The sequence below is a fragment of the Choloepus didactylus genome, chromosome 7 (assembly GCF_015220235.1).
Source record: "Choloepus didactylus isolate mChoDid1 chromosome 7, mChoDid1.pri, whole genome shotgun sequence".
NCBI lineage: Eukaryota > Metazoa > Chordata > Mammalia > Pilosa > Megalonychidae > Choloepus > Choloepus didactylus.
In genome coordinates this window covers 40123353-40149631 of record NC_051313.1, presented here as the reverse complement: position 1 = coordinate 40149631, position 26279 = coordinate 40123353, and the positions used below count along the sequence as shown (strand labels likewise).

At 40.5% G+C, this 26279-nt stretch overlaps 1 protein-coding gene across 3 annotated transcripts in view; it reads right to left on the bottom strand.

The window, feature by feature from the left end:
- Positions 1-26279, bottom strand: part of METTL24 (methyltransferase like 24) — a 124523-nt gene that overhangs the window by 74040 nt on the left and 24204 nt on the right. For 2 of the 3 annotated variants that reach the window (XM_037842867.1, XM_037842866.1), the window contains exons 2-3: positions 17052-17150; positions 8176-8315 (exon numbers count right to left, since the gene is read on the bottom strand). In XM_037842867.1, the coding sequence (XP_037698795.1) occupies positions 8176-8315; positions 17052-17150 (239 nt within the window). Of the gene's footprint in view, positions 1-8175; positions 8316-11428; positions 11889-17051; positions 17151-26279 lie in introns of those variants that run through there. The other variant, XM_037842868.1, reaches the window with a different exon arrangement.

Below are 26279 nucleotides of genomic sequence, written 5' to 3'. Positions count from 1 at the left end.
TATCTTTTCCTGCCTCCTTCATCTTTAGATTTGGCCACATGTTTGCTTGTGGGAGGAAGTGATAGTGTGCCAGTTCTGATCCTAGGCTTCAAGGACTTCTGTACACTCTTTTGCCCTTCTGCCGTCATTGTGATAAGCACATGCCCTGGCTAGCCTGTCGGTCTCAAGAAAGTAAGAGGCATGATGAGCAGAGTTGCTGCAGCCCATCCAGAGACCTATTATGAAAATCAGAGCTTCCCTCAGCCACCTCAGCCTGAATAAATCCTCCCAGGTGAGTTCAGCCTGGATCCGCTGAAGCCAGTTGACCTACACGTACGTGAGCAATAATAAGTAATCATGGTTTTAAGCCACTGAGTTTTAAAGGATTTTGTTACACAGCAATAGCTAGCTGGGATTAAATATAAATCCAAGATTTCCAGTAGAAACTGCAAAGCATGAATTCACCTGCCCCAAGGTATTTTTCACTTAACTGAACTTGTTGAAACTGAATGAGCAAAGTAGTGCTATCATGGTTCACCCACTGGGAAATGGCAGTTTTTCTGCTTCACTAAGAAAACATAATGTCAAAAAAAAGTAGTCATTAAATATAATTTGTGTATGAACTTACAGAGTTAAAAAATGTGAATAATTTCTTCCTCTGTGAGTTTTCCAAATTTTTTATCTGGAAAACACTGTCTACTCTAAAACATGTATTTCTTTTAATCCAAACCTCAGTTAAAAGTTTAAAAATTAAATTAGCCATATATACTTCCAAAACAAATTTTTTTTGGTAAGTCACTTTATTATATATTGATATGTTTTCAATTTAAACTAGTTTATCATTTAAAAACATAAATACATGTAGAAAAAATTTAAATTATAAGAAACACATAAAATGAAAAGTAAAAGATTTTTATCACAATCTTTAGCCACCAATTTCCAGAGATAAACAAGTTTAGCAGTTATTTTGTGTATCCTTCTAGAAATTTGCAACACATATACATGTATTCTTCATCATAAATAGCATAAGCACACATATATATATAAATTAATCTTTAAATAGCAAAGAACTATTGTGTATGACACATTAGATAACATGAACCTATTGTAAACTGTAATGGGGGGGCTTAACTTGCCTTATTTTTACTAAATAGAATCCACTTAATCTTAATATATAATATGTACTATACTGGAAAGTAATAAACATTCATTTAATCAATCTCTATAATTCTTACTTTCAATTATTCAAAATGGTACTTCTTCAAGCTTAATTTAAATTAAACAAGTTTGTAGTAAGTGTAAAAACAAGAGGCAGGTCAAATGTAATATACATAGATGTTGGAAAACCAATGATTCATTAAAGCAAGAATTTAATTAAATAAATGGAACTGCTTTAGTTATGCTCTACAGTTATTCCTGCTTTTAAAGCTCTTATGAAATACAAGGAAGAAAGAGGGAACTGGAAATTGTGGGAAACACTGAGTCCAGTGTTCTCTGCTCTCCTTAAGAGAGGATAACAGAGTCGCGGAGAACCCCAGAAGGTGCCACACTAGCACAATCAGCCCTTCAGCACTGCTGAACCTCACCCACTCCCATTCATGTTGGTCACCTAAGATGTGTCCCATCTCAACTCAGGTCACATAATTCCTGATTGATCTGCTGATTTGAAGAAGACTTGTACAACCGTTTACCTTGCATTTGTATTTCACCACCATGTTTCAGAAGCAGGCATTCTATTACGCACTCAAGATGCAAAATTTCAAACTTAAAAGTTAAAGTAAGTACTGCACTAAATACTTTACATAGCAGGAAGCTTCATGTGTAAGGATATTTTAAAACAAGGGCACATCAGGAGTCAATTAGTAGTCCCATATAGTTACAGCAAAGGAAGTCTCTAAATCTACCTCTAGCAACAAGAGAAGGAAGGGGGTGGTGATGAATTAAGTAAGTATTGAGCACCAGTTAAATGTCAGGAATGCAAGTTCTTTGTACTCTACCTCACTGCAGATGAGCACACCACACAGGCTCATGGAAGGAATACCTATGATCTCAGGGATCTAAGAAATTGTCAATTACTGGACCGTAAGCTCCATGAGGAAAAGGGCTGTGTCAGTCTTGATTATTTTTGAATCCCCAGTGCTGAGTAAATGAATGATGACTGACTGACTCATAGATCGCTGCCCCAAGGAAAAGAAAACTACTGGGTAGTGTTTGGAATTCCCAGAATGTACAGCACAATATTCACCATGACATGTGGTGGGCTACATTTCATTGACTTATTCACATATATAAACAAATATTCATTGAGCCCTTTATATGTTCAAGGTACTACACTAGGCAGCAGGGACAAATGGATAAATTAAACATGTGTCTTTGACCTGAAGAAACTCACTAAGTAGCACAGAAGAAAGATTTTTCAACAAACAACTATTATGAAATAATAAATATTTACATCAAAAATTATATTTATTCTATAAGGAAACCATTTTCTGCTCTCATTTAATTTGAAATAGAATTCACTGTAGAAAATTTTACTTTATAGAAATATTTTATTTATTCCACAAAGCATGAAATATAAATCATATGGCTCCCATCTCAAAGTCTAAGATGGTCGTCCATTTCTTTACATCACTTCTGCATTCTGGCCATCAGGGAAGGAAAAGGGAAAGAAGAGGTCACATTCTGTCCTTTTAGTGGCATGGCCTAGAAGTTGCATAAGTCACTTCCATTCAAATCTCATTGCTCAAAGCTAGTCATATGGTCACATGGAGCTGTAAGGAAGGCTGGGAAGTCTTCAGCAAGGTGGCCATGTTCCCTGCTACACTCAAGAGTTCTGTTACCAAAGGAAGAAGAGAAGAACAGATATCGGGGGACAATTAGCAGTTCTGGCTACAACCCAATTCTGAAATAAACAGTTAATATGTATATTTAAAGGTTTAAGTTTTCATTAAGACAGCAAACACCCCCATATGGAAAAGAAATAAAATTATATAGCTCATGCTTATAAATATTATTCTGTACCAATTATGCAAGGGTTTGAGGTCACAACAAACTTTTCACCATAGAAAGACCATCAAATCTGAGAGTTATTGAAAAAACACCAGTGGGATGACATAAGAAACTAACTTTCCAAAGGTAATAGAATAACCATCTTGGCTTTTCCTTTCCTGATGTCCTAGGGAGCAATAACTATGGTCCCTGCATATGACTGCGTGGGTTGTACACTGAACAACTTTAGGAAGGGCCATTTACATCATGGTCATCATAATGGCGATTTTCTAGTAGACGGCACTAAGGGTTCTTGGGGGGGGTGCATAAAGGGGACTTCTGGACTAGCTATGGCACTGGCAGCCACATGCTCTTCAGTACTGCTGAGGTGCTCACAGAAGGGATGGATCATGGCACTGTTCCTTGGTTCTTCTTATAAAAATATTCCCCAGAGCATTACCGAGAGTGGCCTTTATGTTCCCCAGGAATCAAAAACTCAGAGCATAAGCACATGAAAAGTTGCTTGAGATCATTAGCCAGTAGAAAAATGCAAATCAAAGCCACAATGAGCTATCACTTCACATGTACTAGGATGGCTGTAATTGGAAGATCAGTAATAACAGATACTGGCGAGAATGTGGAGAAATTACAACCCACATACATTGCTGGCAGCAATGTAAAATGGCGCAACCACTTTGGAAAACAGTTCGGTAGTTCCTCAAAAATAGGGTTACCATATGACCCAGAAATCCTACTCCTATGTATGTACCCAACATAAATGAAAACATATGTCCACACAAAAACTTGTACATGAATGTTCATAGCAGCATTATTCACAATAGCCAAAAAGTGGAAACAACCCAAATGTCCATCAATTGATGAATGGATTAATAAAATGTGGTATATCCACACAATGAAATATTATTATTGAGCCAAAAAAAGGAATGAAATACTGAGATACACACTACAACCTGGATGAACCTTGAAAATATGCTAAGTGAAAGAAGTTAGCCACAAAAGGGCATATATTGTATGACTCAATTCATATGAAATATCTAGAATAGGCAAATCCATAGAGACAGAAAGTAGACTGATAACTGACTAGGGCTGGGGGGCTTGGAGGAAAATGGGGAGTGACTAGTACTCAGTTGGGGTTTCTCTTTTGGGGTAATGAAAATGCTCCAAAATTGACTGTGGTGACTAAAAACCACTGAATTGTATGTTTTAACTGGGTGAATTGTATAGTATTTGAATTATATCTCAATAAAGCTGTTTTAAAAAAACTAAAATAAAATCATAGTAGATACAGGGAGCGTTTTAACCCTCATCACTGAAGGCAGAGATTTTTTACATGAAATATTGGCTCTGGTTACTTAACCATGTGACACTCATGAACTTTCTGGTGACTTGTACTGAGAATTTATGTCCTGGTACAGCCTAACCACAGTACTAAAGAAGAGGTGGAAAATATTAACCTACATGTTAACTCTTCTCAAGTTTTCCCTTCTACTCCCACTCCTACCCCTAAAATGCAATCTTTGACATGAAGGATAAAACAGGTCATTTTCCTCCTTAACTTACCTACTACCCTCATATCCCCACCTTCATCCCCACCTCCCACCATCAACCCTCCACTATACACATGAGAAGATTTGCAGGGCAAACCCTGTCCAAAGCTGTGAGGTAGACAATATTGCCATCTGAACCCACAGCCTCTTCTTATTTCTCTTCTCTTTTCCTCTCCCCAGAACAAATACCTTCAGTGCCTCCCCTGTCTTGGTCTATTCTACCCCAGTTCGAAACTGAAAAGGATCTGACAGCTTTTAATGTTCAACTTTAATTATCAACTGAATTTCACACAGAGCACACTCCCCCAGACAAATGTTTTTCACTTTAAGTGTGGAATAAAAAGCTTTGACTCCTACTAAAGTAATTTCAGGCATCACAGAGAAGGGGGAGGTGAACTCTCTTCAGTTATTAGGGATGGAAAAAAGGAGCAAAACAGATCAGAAGGTAGGGCAATCAGCCTTTTTCTCCTGACTCCATGTGTCCACCGGTCCCTGCCTCCCACTTTACCCCAGGAAGGTTACTCCCAGTTGCAGCTGCACCCATCATCATCGGTTTGCCTGGGAATTACTGGGTACAGTGATGGCATTGTCTGCACACTGCCTGAATACAGGGACCAAACAACTCACCTGCCACCTGCCCTTCCGGCCTAACTCACAACTGTCCCAGTCCTCCCAGATCCTGGGATTCCAGGGCCCACATTCCCCATTCTTAATCCTAATTTCAGGACCACCACTTCCAGCTTTGGTCCCCCTCTTCCTTCAGCATCAGTGGAGATGTTATCAGCCAGCTATCTCTTGCACCTGGGCAAGCAATTCACCTGAACACTCTGGAACCTCAATCCTAAATAATAGTGCAATCAACATATATATCCACACTCCAAAGCATTCGATTTTAGCCACCAGGAACATTTTCTTTCGTTTCCAGCTTTCAATGAAGCATTTTCATGTTTCAAATCAAATACTGGCTCTTATAATTTATTCGTTTCTTTTCTCAATGGAATTCAGCTGTTCTTATTTGCTTTTACGAAGCTGATTTTGAATGATGAACATTTAAATGAAAAGAAGAGACTACCTTTTCACATGTAATAATATGAAACTTGCATCAGAACTATCTTATCTAAGGGCTATGAAGTATAAGGAGAGCAAAAAGAAATTTAAATATTTTCCCCAAAAACAGCTTTCCCAGTTTCATTTTACTCAGTTATATGCTTTAAATGAAATTATTCCAGTGTGTAAAATATTAAGTAAAACATAAAGGCAGTTTGGAGAAAGAAAACAGGACCAAGCTGACATCTCCAATTTGCATGTGGTACTATACAATTATTTTTATGACCTACTTTCATACATTTTAATGTGATATGAAATAAACGCTACTGTCATAACTTCCCATCCTTCCTACATTTTTGAAGCATAGCTGGTGGGCTCCCAGAAACAGAGCTTGGTGCTAATCAACTGGCTGAGAACTCACTTTCTAACCCACAACCTCTGTATTTGATCAGCTTCCCTCCCTAGTCTCCTCCCCTGGAGCAATTATTTACATAGCAAAGATGTATTGAGTGCCTACTGTTTGCCAGGCTCCACCAATATATACCACCACTCGTTATTTAATCCATATAAGAAGGTTTCTGCTATTTTTAAACTCTTAGTTGAACTTTTAAAAAAATCTACAATAGCTAATAATTTTTTCATGTCTTAGTTTGACAGTGATGGTAATCCACTACGCATCAGGACTTTGGGTTGGCCTCCACATCACCCAAGTGTCTGCACCTCACCCTTATCACTCAGGATCCCGGTTGGCCCTGGATGTAGACCTATAGGATGAATGTGGTAGGTTGAATTATATACCCCACAAACACAAAATCTTAATCCTGGTGCCTGTGAGTATGAACCCATTGTAAACAGGACCTTCTGAAGTTGTTATTTTTAGTTAAGGCATGGCGAACTGGGCAAGAGTGGGCCTTAATCCAGATTACTGGAGGCCTTATAAAGAAAAAGCCACAGGGAGAAGCCAGACATCAGCAGAAACCAGAAGAGCAGGGAGAAAGGAGAGGACATCTCTTTGTGACATGAGGCAGGGATGCAAGCCAAGGAACTCCAAGTACTGCAGCAAACCAGCATCAGGATGCTACTGGATCCCAGGAGGAAGCAAGCCTTCTAGCCTCTACAACCATGAGACAATAAATTCCCATTAAGCCAAACCAGTTTGTGATATTTGTGATAGCAGCTCAGGCAAACTAAGACAGTGAGTAACAAGCAGGTGATGCTAGTTAGGGCCCCAGTATTGTTTGTAAAGAACTTCAGGGGTCTAACCCGAGAACATAACAACAATGGCTTCAATGATCTATGGAACAGGATGTTTCAAACAAAAATAATTCCCTCCTGCCTTTTTTTGAGGCATACCTCATTTATAAATTCACGACTGCTGTACCGGTTTGTATATATCATGTCCCCCAGAAAAAGCCATATTCTTTGACGCAATCTTGTGGGGGCAGATTGATTAATCTTTTTTATTAGGGTGTGAACTTTTGATTGGATATTTCCATGGAGATTTGGCTCAATCAACTATGGGCAAGACCTTTGATTGGATAATTTCCATGGAGGTATTACCCCACCCATTCAGGGTGGGTCTTAATTGAATCACTGGAGTCCTATAAAAATGTTCACAGACAGAAGGAGCTGCTGCAGCTGAGACATACACTTTGAAGACGGCTGTTGAAAGCTGACATTTTGGAGAACGCCATTTTGAAATGCAACCTGGGAGGCAAGGAGATGCCAGCCACATGCCAGCCACATGCCATCCCAGCTAATAGAGGCTTTCCGGACACCATTGGCCATCCTTCAGTGAAGGTACTCTATTGTTGATGCCTTACCTTGGACACTTTATGGCCTTAAGACTGTAACTTTGTAACCAAATAACCCCTCTTTATAAAAGCCAATCCATTTCTGGTATTTTTGCAAAACAGCAGCATTAGCAAACCGGAACAACTCCTTATATAAGTACTGGTGTATTTGGTAAAATATCATTCCCATCACTTGATATTCACCCTTTTACAAAAACCTTTCTAAATCCACTTGTACATGAAGGGCATTTTCAGCCTGAATAACTAAACATCAAGTTTTCCCAAACAGTTTTGACAAAGTCACGTGGTTTTAATAAGAGTTCCCTTTTCTCCTCCAGCCCCTGCCTTTTTAAAAAATGTAAACTATACACAAATTTACCATAGGCACAAAACATAAAAATCCAACAGAGACCATTCATCTTGAGTCATTTGTCCTATGCATAAAATTTCTAACATCCTGTCAATGTTTTTCTAACTGTATTCATGAATATTCTTCCCTTTCATTATAATAAGGGTGCTCTAATTCTAGCTGGAAATCACTGGCTTTGCCAAGATCATCCTCATGTTGAAAACTGAAACTGCCACTCAACTAACTACCAGCAGAATGAAAGAAAAAGTGGCCCTGACCAAGGAGAGCTCAGAGAATCTGCAAGTGCCTGCAGCTACATAACAAACAGATCACAGAAAACAAACTATAGCACCTGTTATACACTGCAACCATTCATAAAACTGTGTTGTTGAAAAGGCCTTGACTGCCTGCAGAAGTGTTTTTGTTTTCCTCTGCTGTAACATGTACTTACCCCAAAGAGTAGAGGCGGCACTGCTTTTTTCGGATTTGATGAGCTAAGCCAAATCTGTCATCAAGACAAACAGACCAAGGCTTCTTTGCAGGGCCAGAGCCAGTTCCCAGGCTGTCTGTACTCATGTGATCACATGCAATCTGTAAAGATTGGAAATCAATGTGAATAATTTAAAATGTTGACTGATAAATGGCAGGTAGGGGCTTACTGTTTCCCTGGTCCCTGAAAACCGTAACAGAAGAGTTATGTCCTTCTCTGCTGCTAACCACTCCCCTCCCATCCCAGGGGAACACAAAACTGCTGTAAAATGTTTGGAGGAATTTCAGATATCAGACTCTAAGTAACTTCATGAAGACTATAAATGGGTTTGGGGGGAGGTTAAGAGCTGCTATAGCTAGTTGCACAGGGCTTACAGGAGAGAACAAAGCAGGAGAAAAGGTGGGAGGGAATAGTGGTCAGGAAAGGCTTCGCAGAGGTTAGTTTTGGAGAATGAACAGAAGTTGGCTGAGAAGGCTCAGCCCAGGAAGGGCATTCCAGGTATAAAGAGTGTTTGCAAGAAAAACGAAGTGGGAGGACTTACACTCCCTGACTTTGAAGCTTATTATAAAGCCACAGTTGCCAAAACAGCATGGTACTGGCACAAAGATAGACATATAGATCAATGGAATCGAATTGAGAATTCAGAGATAGACCCTCAGATCTATGGCCGACTGATCTTTGATAAGGCCCCTAAAGTCACCGAACTGAGCCAAAATGGTCTTTTCAACAAATGGGGCTGGGAGAGTTGGATATCCATATCCAAAAGAATGAAAGAGGACCCCTACCTCACCCCCTACACAAAAATTAACTCAAAATGGACCAAAGATCTCAATATAAAAGAAAGTACCATAAAACTCCTAGAAGATAATGTAGGAAAACATCTTCAAGACCTTGTATTAGGAGGCCACTTCCTAGACTTTACACCCAAAGCACAAGCAACAAAAGAGAAAATAGATAAATGGGAACTCCTCAAGCTTAGAAGTTTCTGCACCTCAAAGGAATTTCTCAAAAAGGTAAAGAGGCAGCCAACTCAATGGGAAAAAATTTTTGGAAACCATGTATCTGACAAAAGACTGATATCTTGCATATACAAAGAAATCCTACAACTCAATGACAATAGTACAGACAGCCCAATTATAAAATGGGCAAAAGATATGAAAAGACAGTTCTCTGAAGAGGAAATACAAATGGCCAAGAAACACATGAAAAAATGTTCAGCTTCACTAGCTATTAGAGAGATGCAAATTAAGACCACAATGAGATACCATCTAACACCGGTTAGAATGGCTGCCATTAAACAAACAGGAAACTACAAATGCTGGAGGGGATGTGGAGAAATTGGAACTCTTATTCATTGTTGGTGGGACTGTATAATGGTTCAGCCACTCTGGAAGTCAGTCTGGCAGTTCCTTAGAAAACTAGATATAGAACTACCATTCGATCCAGCGATTGCACTTCTTGGTATATACCCGGAAGATCGGAAAGCAGTGACACGAACAGATATCTGCACGCCAATGTTCATAGCAGCATTATTCACAATTGCCAAGAGATGGAAACAACCCAAATGTCCTTCAACAGATGAGTGGATAAATAAAATGTGGTATATACACACGATGGAATACTACGCGGCAGTAAGAAGGAACGATCTGGTGAAACATATGACAACATGGATGAACCTTGAAGACATAATGCTGAGCGAAATAAGCCAGGCACAAAAAGAGAAATATTATATGCTACCACTAATGTGAACTTTGAAAAATGTAAAACAAATGGTTTATAATGTAGAATGTAGGGGAACTAGCAGTAGAGAGCAATTAAGGAAGGGGGAACAATAATCCAAGAAGAACAGATAAGCTATTTAACGTTCTGGGGATGCCCAGAAATGACTATGGTCTGTTAATTTCTGATGGATGTAGTAGGAACAAGTTCACTGAAATGTTGCTATATTATGTAACTTTCTTGGGGTAAAGTAGGAACATGTTGGAAGTTAAGCAGTTATCTTAGGTTAGTTGTCTTTTTCTTACTCCCTTGCTATGGTCTCTTTGAAATGTTTTTTTATTGTATGTTTGTTTTCTTTTTAACTTTTTTTTTCATACAGTTGATTTGAAAAAAGAAGGGAAAGTTAAAAAAAAAAAAAAGAAAAGAAAAAAGACAAACAAGGAAAAAAAAAAAGATGTAGTGCCCCCTTGAGGAGCCTGTGGAGAATGCAGGGGTATTCGCCTACCCCACCTCCATGGTTGCTAACATCACCACAGACATAGGGGACTGGTGGTTTGATGGGTTGAGCCCTCTACCATAAGTTTTACCCTTGGGAAGACGGTTGCTGCAAAGGAGAGGCTAGGCCTCCCTGTATTTGTGCCTAAGAGTCTCCTCCTGAATGCCTCTTTGTTGCTCAGATGTGGCCCTCTCTCTCTGGCTAAGCCAACTTGAAAGGTGAAATCACTGCCCTCCCCCCTACGTGGGATCAGACACCCAGGGAAGTGAATCTCCCTGGCAACGTGGAATATGACTCCCGGGGAGGAATGTAGACCCGGCATCGTGGGATGGAGAACATCTTCTTGACCAAAAGGGGGATGTGAAAGGAAATGAAATAAGCTTCAGTGGCAGAGAGATTCCAAAACGAGCCGAGAGATCACTCTGGTGGGCACTCTTACGCACACTTTAGACAACCTTTTTTAGGTTCTAAAGAATTGGGGTAGCTGGTGGTGGATACCTGAAACTATTAAACTACAACCCAGAACCCATGAATCTCGAAGACAGTTGTGTATAAAAATGTAGCTTATGAGGGGTGACAGTGGGATTGGGAATGCCATAAGGACCAAACTCCACTTTGTCTAGTTTATGGATGGATGTGTAGAAAAGTAGGGGAAGCAAACAAACAGACAAAGGTACCCAGTGTTCTTTTTTACTTCAATTGCTCTTTTTCACTCTAATTATTATTCTTGTTATTTTTGTGTGTGTGCTAATGAAGGTGTCAGGGATTGATTTAGGTGATGAATGTACAACTATGTAATGGTACTGTAAACAATCGAAAGTACAATTTGTTTTGTATGACTGCGTGGTATGTGAATATATCTCAATAAAATGATGATTAAAAAAAAAAAAAAAAAAAAAAAAGAGTGTTTGCAAGGCACAGAAGTCTTTGTTACCCAGTGTCCCTATCACAAGATGTGAAATAAAACTTACGGGCAATAGATCTCAGAAGGAGACTTACAAGATTATCGAGCCCTTGTCTCAGGCAGATGAAGTGGAGCCTCTAAGGTCCAGAAAGGGGGAATGCCTTATCCAAGGAAAACATGCAATCAGTGGTCAAGGGAAATTAATGTGCAGTGCCAGCCAACAGACAGTTTTCTTGGTGAAGTGCTGCTCTTATCAGCTTCCTCCTTGGGGAAGAGGGCAAGAGCTCCAGGCCTGAAGGGCTTCCTCAGCTAACCAAATCACTTCTCTTAACTCATCCATCAAAATTAGATAAGAAAAACAAAGGGAATGTGTATCTAAGTCAAGCTGAAGCAAGTCCCTAATTTCAAATGCACATTAAGCAAATAAACTTCCTAAGGGATTCTGACTTGTGTTTAAGGTTTGTGTTTGCATGGCTGAGACACTGGAACCAAAGAAAGCAAGTTCTGTGGATATTTATCTTCCTATCTGTAACACTATTTCCTCCCAGTTCCTCAAAACTCTCACCATCATTATGATGTTTCACGAATGGAACAGCTCTTGCCATCATATCTCCAGATAAAAAAGGATAATTCAAGTTTCGTTGCTTTAACGTTCATTGGGAGACATAATGTCAAGTAATTTTCTTCTTAAGAAGATATTCGATGCTTGCCCCAATCCACTTAACTGATTTTTCAAAAATTTAAATCTGGAAATAGCATATTATATGGCATTTATTCAACCAATACAGCAGCTATAATCTTGCTATAATCTAGGGCTGGTCTGACAAAATCATCCCAGCACTATTTACCAGTGACTGGGAAAGTGCCTTCTGCTAGGAAGGACATAGGTGAGGAAAGCTTAAAAAGCTTAAAAAGTGCAAACTCTATATGGTTATTCTTTTCCCTCAATCCAATTTCTTTCTACTTCTCTATCTTTAACCATTGTTTAAAGGAAAAGAAAATGGAATTGAATCTACTCTTAAGCAATGAGTAAAACAGATACTTATGAACTGGGTACCTAAACATGTTAATTTGTATAATGCATCTCCTACTATTCTCCCACAGATAAAGGGAAATTATACCTCTGCCTGCCCACTTCCTAGTCCCCACCCATCCACCCACCCAAGCGAGAAGTTGCTAATTTAATTAGTCAGAACTCATTGTGTTCAGTGGGCCATGTTTTACCAGCAGACAGGTTACTGAGCCTTAAACATTGGCATCTTTGGTGACACTGACCCATGCCCTGGCTCCTGCAGGCTGTTAGGCCAGGGCTGTTTCCTGGGCCTCCAAAACCCACCTTGTGAGCCTAAGTTATTTGCTTCAGGGCATTTTTGTTCACATGGTATGACGATTCCCATTTGCTATTGTTCTTTGTGCATAACTCCCTAAAAATCTCCACAATGGCAGGTCTGGATAGGAATGTTCATAATTCTTTCTTAACACCATCAAAACATAATTCTAGCCTCTCCCTGGGTGTTTCTCAAAGTGTGATCCACCTATATCAGAATCACCTGGCAGGTACTGAAAAATGCAGGTTCCTGGGCCCCACTCCAAAACCAGCATTTTTGAGGCTAAGCCTGGGAACATTCATTTTAATATGCATCCCCAGGTGATTCTTAGGCAGGTGGTCCTGTGAGCTTAACAGAAGCTTTTGTAAAGTCCCAGTGAAATGTTTTAGCCTGGTCTTATCTGTGCCTTACCAAAGAAAAAGGTTACACTTGGGCCAGAGCTTTAAACTGAAACGAGCAGCCCTCTGACCCCACCTCTGTGTAAGGGCAAGAAGGATGACCCCTGAAAGTCAGAGGTCACCAAGAAAATATTAAGGGTAGGGAGTCAGGGCTTTGAGGTCCAGCAGCTCCTCCTTCACCAACATGGTATCTAGGGTTTTATTCTATTAAAGATGACACTTTTTTACTTTAAGCATTTCTTCTTATTCCACAGATTTCATTGTGCACAGATATATCACTTTTGGAAAGACATTCTTTTCCATTCCATCTGTCTTCTGATGTTTCCCTTCCTCTCCTAGATCAAAAATAAAACACAGGAGTTTTTTCAATCTTTAACTGTTGATTAATCATCTCATTCATAGACATTATCTTTTGAAAACAACTTGGAGTACTTGGTAAACTTCTGCACCTAAAAATTAATTAAGTATTGATTTTTCAAACTTTCTTATTAAGATTTATGGCCAGGACTTCAATAAACTCTCTTGTAAGCAAAATAAGTGAGGGTAGTAACTCCTAGGTAAGCTCCAACTCAAGTAATTATGTTTACTCTTTCTAATTCCCCTTGTACTTTTAGACATATAAAGTGATTTAGGCCTGGACAAAGGAAAATAGACTCCAGGAAATAAATGCTTTCTGAAATGTTTTTTTAGTTAGTTAACTTAAAGGGATCTAATTTGTTTTCATTTCATTTTGTATCCCAAAAGCTTGAATAACATTTCTGCCAATCCGTAAATAGAATCTGGCAAAGGGAGCCCTTAAAATTTTGGGACTCTTGGCAAGATTCATTTCAATGATCAACTGCATATTTATGAGTACCATTATTTTGAAAGACTCAAAAGCAGAGCTGCTTTAATCCCAATTTCGTGTGTGTGTGTGTGTGTGTGTGTGTGTGTGTGTGTGTGTGTGTGTAAAGCAGTAAATATAAAAGATACTGTTGTAAAGTTTTAGTCTGCATCTTCAGGGTCTGGGCTTTTAGATTATTCTTACAGATGGATGGATGGATGGATGGAGAGATTAGATAGATAGATAGATAGATAGATAGAATTTTAACATATTTTATTTTTTGAAACAGCAACTGTTGCTTTGATTAATTTTGTACTGCATGGCACGCTTCCTGGAGGCATATGGTTTGGGGGTTGCCATAAAAATCTGGATCTGGAGCCTTCCCTTAGAACAGAACACTGTGTTTATGATTTAACCATTTCTTGTTAGCAGCAGTGTATCATTGACTCCAGAACTCTGAAACTTAATCATGGTCTTTCACATTATATATATTAAAAAAAAAAACTACCTAATTAATCAAGGCTTGATGTTCTGCACACTCTAGCCAAATATATCGATACATCCTCTGGCATGCCACTAAAAATTGCAGGGCACCAACCATGCCCTCAGGGTAGCCACAGCACACCAGGCCAGGGGCATCCTTCCCTTTGCAGTTTAATGCCAAACTGTCCCACACTCCGTGACTGTTCTTAGGCTCCCTTAACCCGCAGACCCTACCCATCTGTCCATTCTGTGTTAGAGAACACATAACTCTCTTGTACAAGAGCTCTTTACAAGTGTACAGAGATATTTTATTTGGGTGCTCAACAAATGTTTGCTGAATTGAGAAATGAATAAATCAATGATGTATATCAAATGCTTAGCTTGGCCATGAAAGCCTGAACACAGATTTGAAAGAAATCAATTTAATTTTTTTTATTTTAATTTTAAAAAGCAGCATAAGAAGACGGGGGTAGAATTCACTTTAGAAGTTTTATTTCTTTCCTCACCCGTTATGACTCACTACCGCTAGCTGTGAAGGTTGTAGGTAAGTGACTCTAACATTCCGCCAGTTTTGCAGGCTGTCATTGTCAAGATGAATTCTAAATGAGGCATAAGCCACAAAAGCAGCCAAAAAGCTCTGCATTCCACAGGGAGGGGGATGGGAGCCCTGGTTAGTAAAAGATTCTGATTAAGAGCCAGTTTGTGTCATCTCTGATTGGCCTCCACCTGCTGGCCTCCTACAAACTGGGAAGTAAAGCACAATACTTTACCTGGAAAAAAATGACCCCTGATTAAAAAACCATTTTGAGGTCTTGGAACGCTATCTCATTCTCCCTGGAGGACAAAAATCCTTCTAGTGTGATTCAACAACCAAATATATTATTGCACTCATCAAGCTGAATAATAATTATATTTCCATTTTGCTGCCATCTCAACTAGTCTGTTAGCTTTTTTAGGAGCAGAGACTATCCCTCGTGGCCTACCACCATCCTGGCACATAGCAGATACTCCAAAATACTTGGTTAATAACAATCCTACACTACTTTTTCCACAGTACAAGCTCACAGAACTGAGAGAGACCTTAGAAATAATTTAGTATAATCGCTTCCTTTTTCAAGATCAGAACAGAGACAGAGAAGCAAAAATACATTGCCCAGGGTTATAACATCAGATTAAATCAGAGGATGATTTACTTTTTCAGAATTTTTCCCCTCTCAGCCCATAACTCATGGGAAAGATCCAAGGGGGCTTAAAATGACCCTTTCATGCCTCATGATCTTCTTCTAAGTAAATATGCCATTTATAAGTTGCAGAACATTAAGCTGAAATACATATAAAATGAAATTTGGAGGCTTGCATTTGGTAAATTTATTTTGGGGGGTGGAGCCCATAGTTCTCAAATTCAAATGATAAATTTAACATTTATCATTTTTCTCTGGGGCCTTTAAGGACTTTTTAAAGCCACAGATAAGAGGGACAACTTCTTATCCTTCGTGTAAAACCAAACTATAAAATAAAGGATCTACAGAGTTTAAAATTTCAGTATCTAAATTCCGTCTGTATAAGTCCACCAAATTAATTTGCAGCAGCAAAATAAGAAGAAACTATGTAAAGAACCAGGACCAATTTATCATCCCACTTCTCATGATTACTTCAACAAACTTGTACTTCTATGTCTGGGTGACAAATATCAAAATCCTTATGATTGTCTGCACCAAAAGACAAATGGGACTTTCTTTTCCCTCTACAGATCTAGAAATATATCCTCTCCTATGGATGGGAAATGGGCTTTGCTGACAAGTGGGAGGAGACATGGGATGCCAAGAGCCAGTGGGCTGAAGGAGGGTCAAAAGAATCCGGGAAGCACAGTGCCACCCCAGATCCACAGATGCTATGCTAGGCTCAAGGGCAGTCAATTTACGTTCCTAATTTACTAGCACCTGTCAGTGGAGGGATGCGTTCCCTTGGGCTTCGATTTCCTCTTAAGTCTCCCTCCCCTCCCAGGATCAGGCAACGTGAGAATGGAACCTCCTGATTAATGTGTCAGGAGTCACAGACCCTCCTTAATGGACTGACCATCTCTTTCCGTGCTTGGGGCTGACTCCGCCTGCCAGCTGAGAAGGAGCTGCCACAGTGTATTAAGTCACTAATAAATGCTGGTTCTCAGCAATGATTTTAAATGCTCTACTGACAGAGAACCTTTGGATTCCTTAATTTCTCATCACCCTGCCTACAGTCTCCTCACGGTCTTGCCTAGCCAGGCTCTGTCTAACAAGCCTCTGTGTCAGAAAAGCAAAAAGGCAGATTCCTTCAAACACAAAATGGAGCTTGAACCTCCAGATGATGGTTTTTGCTTTGTTACACACTTCACTGCCTGCTCACAGGGATGAATCTGTCGCTTCAAATGATTTCACAAAGCGATTTTCTAAAGTGGATCATTACAACACTTCAGGATTAATCATTAAAACACTTCAGGACAACCGTACTCCTGGAAAGAAAATGATGCTGAAGCAAATGGAAGGCATCTTATCAGCTTCTAATTGAGGGGCTACATTTAAGCAGCAAAACCAAAGTCCCTGTCAGGGGTTGCTGAGAACCTCACCACCCCCTCACCCACAAATCCTTTAAAAGAAAGAATCAGCATCATTTACATGATCTCAAAACCCGTCTGAGCCTGAAACACAACCTGGGTGGTGCTGATATATCTCAGGAACCTCCAGGCTTCTTCATCCAGGGACTGAGCAGGGCCGGCCCAAGGCTGGAGATTGATGTGCCACCGGGGACTCTGCGGGACAGAAAACATGCGTTGGCGTGTAAGTGAAGGAGGAGCTCCGCGGGCTAATGGTAAGGGCTCAGATATCAGGTGGGCGGCAGGGCTGCTGTAACCCGCAGTAAAACAAACACGGCGTCTGCACACAGGCCGCAGGGAGCCTTAATGAGAGACTGTCATTACGGCCCCATCAGTCACAGAGACAAACGGAAGCCCAGCTACCAGGTTAGGCCCGAGATCGCAGATGCCGTGGGGACCGCCTGACCCGGCACTTCTGATCAAAGGCAAACTCGGCTTCCCCCCGCGGCTCTCTCTTAACCGCAGCTTAAATGTTACATGATGCGACTCCCCTCCTAGGAAGAAAAACTCCTTATTGACTACTGTTTCCAAAGTTTCGGGCTTCAGAAATATGTGTTTCCCTAAGGGCTAGTTTTGTTGTCTGTGGCACCGCAATGTCCGAGCTTTGTCTTTGGGGGGATTTGGTCCTTTTCCTCAGCACAGGGAGATGGCATCGCCCCCTGGCGTCCAAACCTCAGCGCACCCGGCCGCTCGCACCCTGCAGGTGCCGGGGAGGACCTCGCTGGCCAGGGCTGGGAAGAGAGGCTTTTTCCAGCGCTGTGAGGCAGCCCCCACCTTTCATCAGAGGCCATGAGGCACACTAGTGAACGTGGGTATGAATAAGCCCGGACTCTCCCAAAAGGCATTCACGGGATGGGGCAGGAGCAGGGTGCAGAGAAGTAGGGAGTGGTCAAATAGGGAAATAATCTGTACAAAAGAACTCTAATAGGGAAATGCTAAAACATCAGGGAGAGTCATTACTTTCAGGAAACAATTTAATTCTGAAATCGTAAATGATAAACACATTTACACACAAATGCCTTTTGCATGGCATCAACCAAGTACAGCAACAGGATGCTTCATGAAAGCTTGTCTAGGCCTGAAGTTGAAAACCTCCCACCTAATTGTCATGGGAACACTCACAAGTGCCCCCAACATCCAGCCCAGGAGTCTCTTGATGAAGATAATAAAGTTCACATGTCATAGTTTTCCTCGATATTAGGGATCGGCAAATTTTTTCTGTTTGGGTTGAACAGCAAATATTTGAGGCTTTGCAGTTCGTATGGTTTCTGTTGCAACTCACCTTGTGATGTAGCATAAAAGCAGCCACAGGCAGCACATAAATAAACAGACATGGCTGTGTTCCAGCAAAGTTCCATGCACAAAAAACAGGTGGCGGGCTGGACTTGGCTGGCAGGCTGTAGTTTGCTGGCCCCTGCTCTATATAAATTCTCTAAGGATTTACATTTGATTTTAGTTTTAAAGTAGACAGGCCTAGAAGAGAGTATTTATTTGCAAAAGATACAGATTATGATATCTGGATTATAACCAACTTTGTCATTGGGATGTGCTGGGTAGCTTCAATTAGTCGGGGTCAGCAGGACACACAGGGCTCCTTCCAAGTGGCTAAGCTGAGATGAACAAAGACCCTATTTTCAGTATACTGATGTTCACAGCAGCATTATTCACAATAGCCAAAAGGTAGAAGCAACCCAAGTGTTCAACAGATGAATGGATAAACAAAATGTATACACATACAATGGAATATTATTCAGTCATAAAAAGGAATGAAGTTCTGATACATGTGACAATATGGATGAACTTCAAGACATCATGTTGAGTGAAATAAGCCGGACCCAAAAGCACAAATATTGAATGATCTCCCTTACATGAAATAATTATAATATGCAAATTCATAGAGGCAAAGAGTAGATTATAGGGTACCAGGGAAAGGGAGTTTATGCTTAATGGGTACAGAGTTTCTATTTGGGGTGACAGAAAAGTTTTGGTAATGGATGGTGGTGGTGCATTGTGAATGTAATTAACAACACTGAATTGAACACTTGAAAGTAGTTAAATGGAAAATTTTATGTTGTATATATATTACCACACTAAATTTTTTTTTAATAAAAGAGACTATTTACAAAGGTGTGGTCAGGGTTTAGGGAAACAAGCAAGAAGTAATGCAGTGCTGGGAGCTGGTAATACCAGAGCCATTACAAACCCAAGGCTGGAAAGATCAAGGAGGGGAAGTGATTTCTGGAACCTAGAGAGGGTAACTGTATGGAAAGGGCCTCTTGCCAGAAGCTGTGACTTTTCGTTTTTTTTTTTTTAATTAAATTCAGTTTTATTGAAATATATTCACATACCATACAGTCATCCATGGTGTACAATCAACTGTTCACAGTACCATCATATAGTTATGCATTCATCACCACAATCTGTTTCTGAACATTTTCCTTAAATCAGAAAGAATCAGTATAAGAATAAAATATAAAAGTAAAAAAGAACACCCAAATCATCCCCCCATCCCACCCTATTTTTCATTTAGTTTCTGTCCCCATTTTTCTACTCATCCATCCATACACTAGCTAAAGGGAATGTGGGAAAACTACAAGGTTTTCACAATCACACTGTCACCCCTTGTAATCTACATTGTTATACAGTCATCTACAGGAGTCCAGACTACTGTGTTGGAGTTTGATACTTTCAGGTATTTACTTCTAGCTATTCCAAAACATTAAAAACTAAGAGGTGCTATCTATATAGTGCATAAGAATGTCCACCAGAGTGACCTCTCGACTCCATTTGAAATCTCTCAGCCACTGAAACATCATTTCATTTAATTTTGCATCCCCCTTTTCGTCAAGAAGATATTCTCAATCCCATGATGCCCGGTCCAGATTCATCCCCAGGAGTCATATCCTGTGTTGCCAGGGAGATTTACACCCCTGGGAGTCAGGTCCCACGTATAGGGGAAGGCAGTGAGTTCACCTGCCAAGTTGGCTTAGCTAGAGAGAGAGAGCCACAACTGAGCAACACAGAGGCACTCAGGGGAGACACTTAGGTACAATTATAAGCTAGTTTAGCCTCTCCTTTGCAGTAACAAGAAGCTGTGACTTCTGATAGAAGAACGCAGCCAATCCTATTGCAATCTCCAACCTAACTCTCCTCCCATCTGCCAATCTCCTGCCTCCAATGGGTCAAACCCAACTGGAAGCCACAGGAGACGGAGGCCATTGTTGGCCCATGCAGGTTAGCGCCCTGGGGTACACAGCAGAGCGAAGGGTGGGTCTGGAGAGGCAAATGGAAGATCTCCTACAGAGTGTTCTTTGGAAAAAAGCAGTGAGACTTGACCAGGGAGCCAGATGTTCCAGTTTAATACAGGACATGTCTGTGCAAACAGATAAATGCAATGAAGTGCTACAGGGGATCTGACTGAAATCTATATAGGCTACAATAGGGGAATGAAGAGATGGAGGACCTGACTATTACTCCAAAATAAATGCCAGATAATACAAATGCAGATTGTGCGAAGCTGTTTCCACTGCCGAAAGCCCAAAGGCAGATCAAGGATCTTTCTATCATTAGAGACACTTTGAACACAGTAGCAGCATTTAACCTAGACTAACATATAAATGTAACTTCACAGAGCAATAAGTAGATGAAGCCACTGAATTATTTTAAGGTTCCACCAACAGTGTCTTTTTTACAATCTGGTATTTCTTGTTTCCAACTGAGTGTTGACCAAGAAAAAGCTAAACAGGGCAGCAGCAATGGTAATATAAGTTAAGGAGTCTCAGATCAGGGTATAATAGAAACGTACAGCAAATAGATGTCCTCAGAAGTACTCTGGCTTAATGCTTCAGTTTAGCTGCTTAAAAAACATTGCACATAAAGCAATGTTCTTATTGGAATCAGTCTGACAGCAGTTCATGATTATTTCCCCATGGAAACCACTAGCTTTTATCATCCCTTTCAATTATCATTTGTCTTAATTCTCTAGTGCACACATCAACATTTGTCCTTCCAAAATTCCACAAACAAAATTCTTTGAGCAACCTTAAAATATAAATGGTAGGTTTAACAGAAAAGGGTCAAAACATTGTTATAATTCATTTAAAAAAATTTTTTTATCATTGTGATTTTACCCCAAACAATTGCCTAAATGTCGGAGTGTCCTAAATGCCTATAATCCATGTGCTGCAAATATCAAGTGGTCATAACCATGCCACCCCTATCACTCCTGGGAGGTGACCATGTGGATTCCCAGTCCTGTCTGCCACCTGCACGTCCTCTTCAGGGGAAGCAGAAGCTTAAGCAGAAGGTGGTTGCTGGCAACATCACTTAGGGTCAGTCTGTCTGTCCCCACCAGGCCTGACCTAAAATGTCAAATGGAGCATTACAATGAGATGCCACAGAGAAGCAGTGATGCTCCTGAGTTCCCACACCTATGGGGTACCTCAAATCCTTTGAAATCTGCGTCCAGCCCCTAAACCACCAGGCCACTCACGTAAAGGAGCCCTTCCCACATCATGGACAAGCATGTCTCAGGACAGGCAAGGTCTTCAATTTCCAAGGAAAAGCAGCAGTGGCCCTTTTACTTGGCACTTTCTCCAGGAAACATGCATTGAAAACTGAGCTACCTTCTTCTAACGAGAGGCAAATGTTTTGATTACAAAGAAAAAAATTCCAAAAATTAAGGACAGCAGATTATGTACTCAACCAACTCATGTTATTTGGGGTTTGTGCCAGTTTGACTGCATTATGTCCCCCAAAACGCCATATTCTTTGATGCAATCTTGTGTTGATTAGGTTGGAACCTATTGATTGAGTGCTTCCATGGAGATGTGACTCAATCAACTATGGGCGAGAACTTTGATTGGATAATTTCCATGGAGGTGTTACCCCACCCATTCAGGGTGGGTCTTAATTAAATCACTGGAGCCATATAAAAGAGCGGACAAACAGAAGGAACTCAGTGCTGCTGCAGCTTAGGTAGACATTTTGAAGAGAGCTGTTGAAAGTTGATGCTGACATTTTGGAGAACGCCATTTTGAAATGCAACCTAGGAGCAAGCAGATGCCAGCCACATGCCTTCCCGGCTAACAGGTTTTCTGGATGCCAATGGCCTTTTGCCAGTGAAGATACCATATTGTTGATGCCTTATCTTGGACACTTGATGGCCTTAAGACTGTAACTTTGTAAACAAATAAACCTCTTTCATAAAAGCCAATCCATTTCTGGTGTTTTGCAAAACAGCAGCATTAGCAAACCAGAACAGGGTTATTTTGTAGACGTCTGAGATTCTACTTCCCAAAGGGTAAAAGGTGACCACTGAGTCCTTCCAAGTGGGTGCGCAGAGGTAATGGATCTGACTCAAAAAAGACTGCAACAAAACCTAGTCAGGTGGTTTGTGGATATTTTTATAATTTATTATTTCAGGATGAAATGTTGTTTCCTGAAAAAAGAAATGATTCTCTGAAGCCATAAAGCTGAATTCCAAGATTGTACTACTACAAGCTAATGCACACACAGAAAAAATTAGGCAATACTTTAAAATATTCTTTTTCCTACCAGCCTACACTTAGGTACATAATAGAAGTATATTAATTAAAGACTATAAGCCCCAAGCAAAATGGTTGCATTAAAATACAAATTAAAGAGAAAACTGATCCATCCATGACCTAGAAAAGAGAGCCTTGTGCAAAAGCTTTCTTTGTTCCGAAATTGGTCATAACAGCTTCGGTCTTCAGAGGCAGCTTCTCCCAACCACTAATGACTACATGCAACCCACAAGGAAACAGTCAAATAAAACTAGCGTCACCATCAGCAGTACAAGTCATTTTTGTAAATCATTTTTTACGTCTTTTTTTGTATTAAAATGAAAAATATAAATAATCCTAAAAAAAGGCTTCTAATGGTCCATTCCTCTGTGTTTCAATGCAACATTACTTTATGCCATGAAATTGTATGATTAGTGATTTAAACAACCAGTTTCTTTATCATGATGCATGACTGATAGAGCATTTGAGATATTTTTATAAAGTTTCAATTCTTCCAAATCTCCATTCCCACAGCAACTAAACTCCTGAAAGGTTTTAGGACCAGCAATTTTCTGCTGGGAGACATGGCTAACAGTTGATTCTCTGCATTATGATTGTGCCTGTGGAAAAGAAGGCTGGAAGTACTCAACTGAAATTAAACAATATTCGGAGCACTTGTTGATGTTGGGGGAAGCCTAGGCTTTCTGGGAGAAACCAACTCAAAACAAGTAAAATATATTTGTTTTACAATTTTGCTGCAATTTTGTGCTAATTAAGAGCATCTGTTAGTGGGCAGAAAACAATGACTGAAGGAAATTATTTATTCCTTTTTTAGAATGAGAAGGGGGTTTGCAGGAGTTGTTGGGGGAAGGATACAAAATGGTGCCAGACATGAATCCATCCACAGCTGAGACTTTGTGTGCTCCAGCCACTCCATGCTGCAATGCCTTGAGGTAATCGTGGTTTTCAGGCCTTGGCTCGAGTGTGACCAGGGCCTCTGGAAGCCTCTGGGCCAGCAGCTCACGTGTCTTCCCTTGAACATATTCACATAATTGTCCTTTTTCTCAGAGTCAGCCCCACCCCAAAAAGAGCAGAGGTCAGTTTCACATATTATAACGACATTCAAAATTCAGGTATCCCAAGCAAAACTGTCAATTAAAAACCAAAAAAACAAACAAACCGAAACACCTCCGTTTCAATTCTGGGTAAGACAGAGTAAGCATACCCCACTCTATGTCTGAAAGCAACAATAAAACCTGGACAAAATGCAAGAAGTAGCTGTCTGAGGAATCTGAAAAGCAAATAGCGGCAGGCAGGTTGGGGAAGAAGACCAGAATTCAAAGCACCCCGGAACCAGTGGTGAGTTTACCAATGTTTTTGATTCTGGTATTCCCCCACCATGACTCAAGGCAACCTGGAGCCAAAAAGTGGACACTGTGTGGCACACAGAGAGCCCAGGAGAAGCCCTCCAGTTTAGTGCAAGGAGCAGAAAGGGGTCTCCCAGTGGCCAGTCTGGACCTGGGTGGAGGTCTATATGTTGGTTCAGTCTCAAGTCTTTGATATGCAAACTAGTGTCAGATCCACCTGTGTGCAGTTCAGGGGTGAGCCCAGGACTTCATAAGCAACATTATGGGGTCACTTCCCTGAGCTCCTCCTTCTCTGAGATTTCCCTGTGGTTTTATCCTCTGGCCAGAAAGCTTGGGCTTTAGTTACCCCACTCGGCTGCATGCTTTGCTACACACTTCCTGTGACCGTGCCTGAGTCCCAGGCCAAGCCAAGAGAAGACACAAAGAAAAAAATCAACAAGAATTTCATTCTATCCTGTTGAGATGACCACCCCCCATCTGAGAAGAGGTGGCTTCCCCGCTATCAGGTGCTTGTGGACCCTGCTCTCACTTCCAACACTGCAGGGGGACTGCTTGGGGGTTGGGGTGCAAGAATGGGGAAAAAAGAAAAAGAAGAAAAAAAAAGGGAAAATGGGGGATTTCCTCCACTCACACCCCCATCAATCTGCTGCTTCTGCATCATTACACAGAATGTATTCTGGGAGGCAAGGGAGCCAGAAATCAAATCAACTCTGACAAGAGAAAATGCACCATAATTCAAGCAGGCCCTGATAACTTTCAGGAAGGAATGAAAAAAAAAAAAGATAAGGAAGAATTAAAAGCCCAACTCTGGATTTATCTCTAAGTTATCCTGGTAAGTTGGAAAGAAATGCCAAGCAAATTTGAGTTGGATTTTGTGCTTAAACTGACATCTTTAAATTAATCACATTTTCTGTGTGTGTCAAAATAGTTCAAATCTGGGTGAGACTGAAACACACCAGATGACTAAGAGGATAAAACCTACTGTATTTTAGGCTTTTGCCATAGACAGTAGAAAGAGAAGCCAAGTTTCTGGAGTAGATCCAGCGAAATCCAGAGATTCTCCTTTATTTTCATGGTGTGGAAACTCTACAGTGCCTGGAAGTATAATAGATATTCACATGTCAAATGCATGGATTTCACTGAGATAACATATCAAGCAGAAAAGGAGGAGGGGTTTCATTTGTCTCATAAAAGTAAGTTTATATAAGATGGTTTGTCTAAGAAAGCAATAGGAATTTAGAAAAAGCATTAACCACATTTTTAAGAAATTCTCTGTCGCTCACACAAATACCCCACCCCCACCCCTGAACACCATATTCAGAACATATAAGGTACCCAAACTCTCTGAGACTCAGATTCCTATAAGTACATCATCCTTAATCAACATCAGTCTGCTATGAATTCATGGACTTACTTCAGTCAAAAACTCCAGTCAGTTAACATCCCCAAACATTTACCAGTTCCTGAAATACCAGCCTCTTGGGATGGAAGGTCTGCAGTATCCCTGTAAACGGATTTCAGAGATGCTTGGAATCCTGAGTAGCTGCCAAGGCCAAAGGAAAACTGGAGCTACCAGAGGGTAGAGAGCCTAGAAAGGTCATTTGGAAGGAGGAAGAGAACAGAGAAGGGAAACTAGAGAAGGTGGGGCAGGAGAGAAAAGAGATGGAATTTTCACCCTCAGTCTCTGCACTGCAATCTCCATCCTCCCCAGAAGCTCACCTGGGACCAAGGTTGTCCATGGGGAGCTCTCAGGGCCTCTTTGGGGGCTCTCAGCTATGGCAGTCCTCCAACCTCATGCCTAACTATGTCTCTCCTGTGGGTTCCCTCCCTGTGTTCCTAAAAGGCTGTCCAGTTCCATTCATGCAGATCCCGATGAACCAAAAAGATTCCACTCTCAGCCTTCTCCAACCTCAGCCAAGCCACATACCATCTACCACATGGTTAAAGGGTATCACCAATTTCCTGATGAGGCTATCACATCCCATTGAATATAAGTCATTTTTGGTTGCACAAGACTACATCTGTACGTGTTTATGTATGTATGTGTGTATGTATGTCTCATTTCTAAGGATGCATTCATTCATTAACCAATTATTCTGTCATTTTCACATTGTCCATGTTCCATATTGTTACTCTCTGATCCTCCTTCTTGATAATGATATAGTATTTGGTGATATAGTATTTAGTGATATAGCCTGAGTGAATCCTACCTAACAGTTAGAGACAAGACTCTGGTTCTGGAACATTCCTTACATGATTCTATATTTATAAAACATTTTTCTGTCTGAAAGCACTATAAGTCATAGTACTTGACAAGTAGAAGGAACTCAATAAATGTTTCTTTTTAATCTCTGGGAAGCCACCAGCAGTACAGAAGGCAGAGGCAGCTGGCT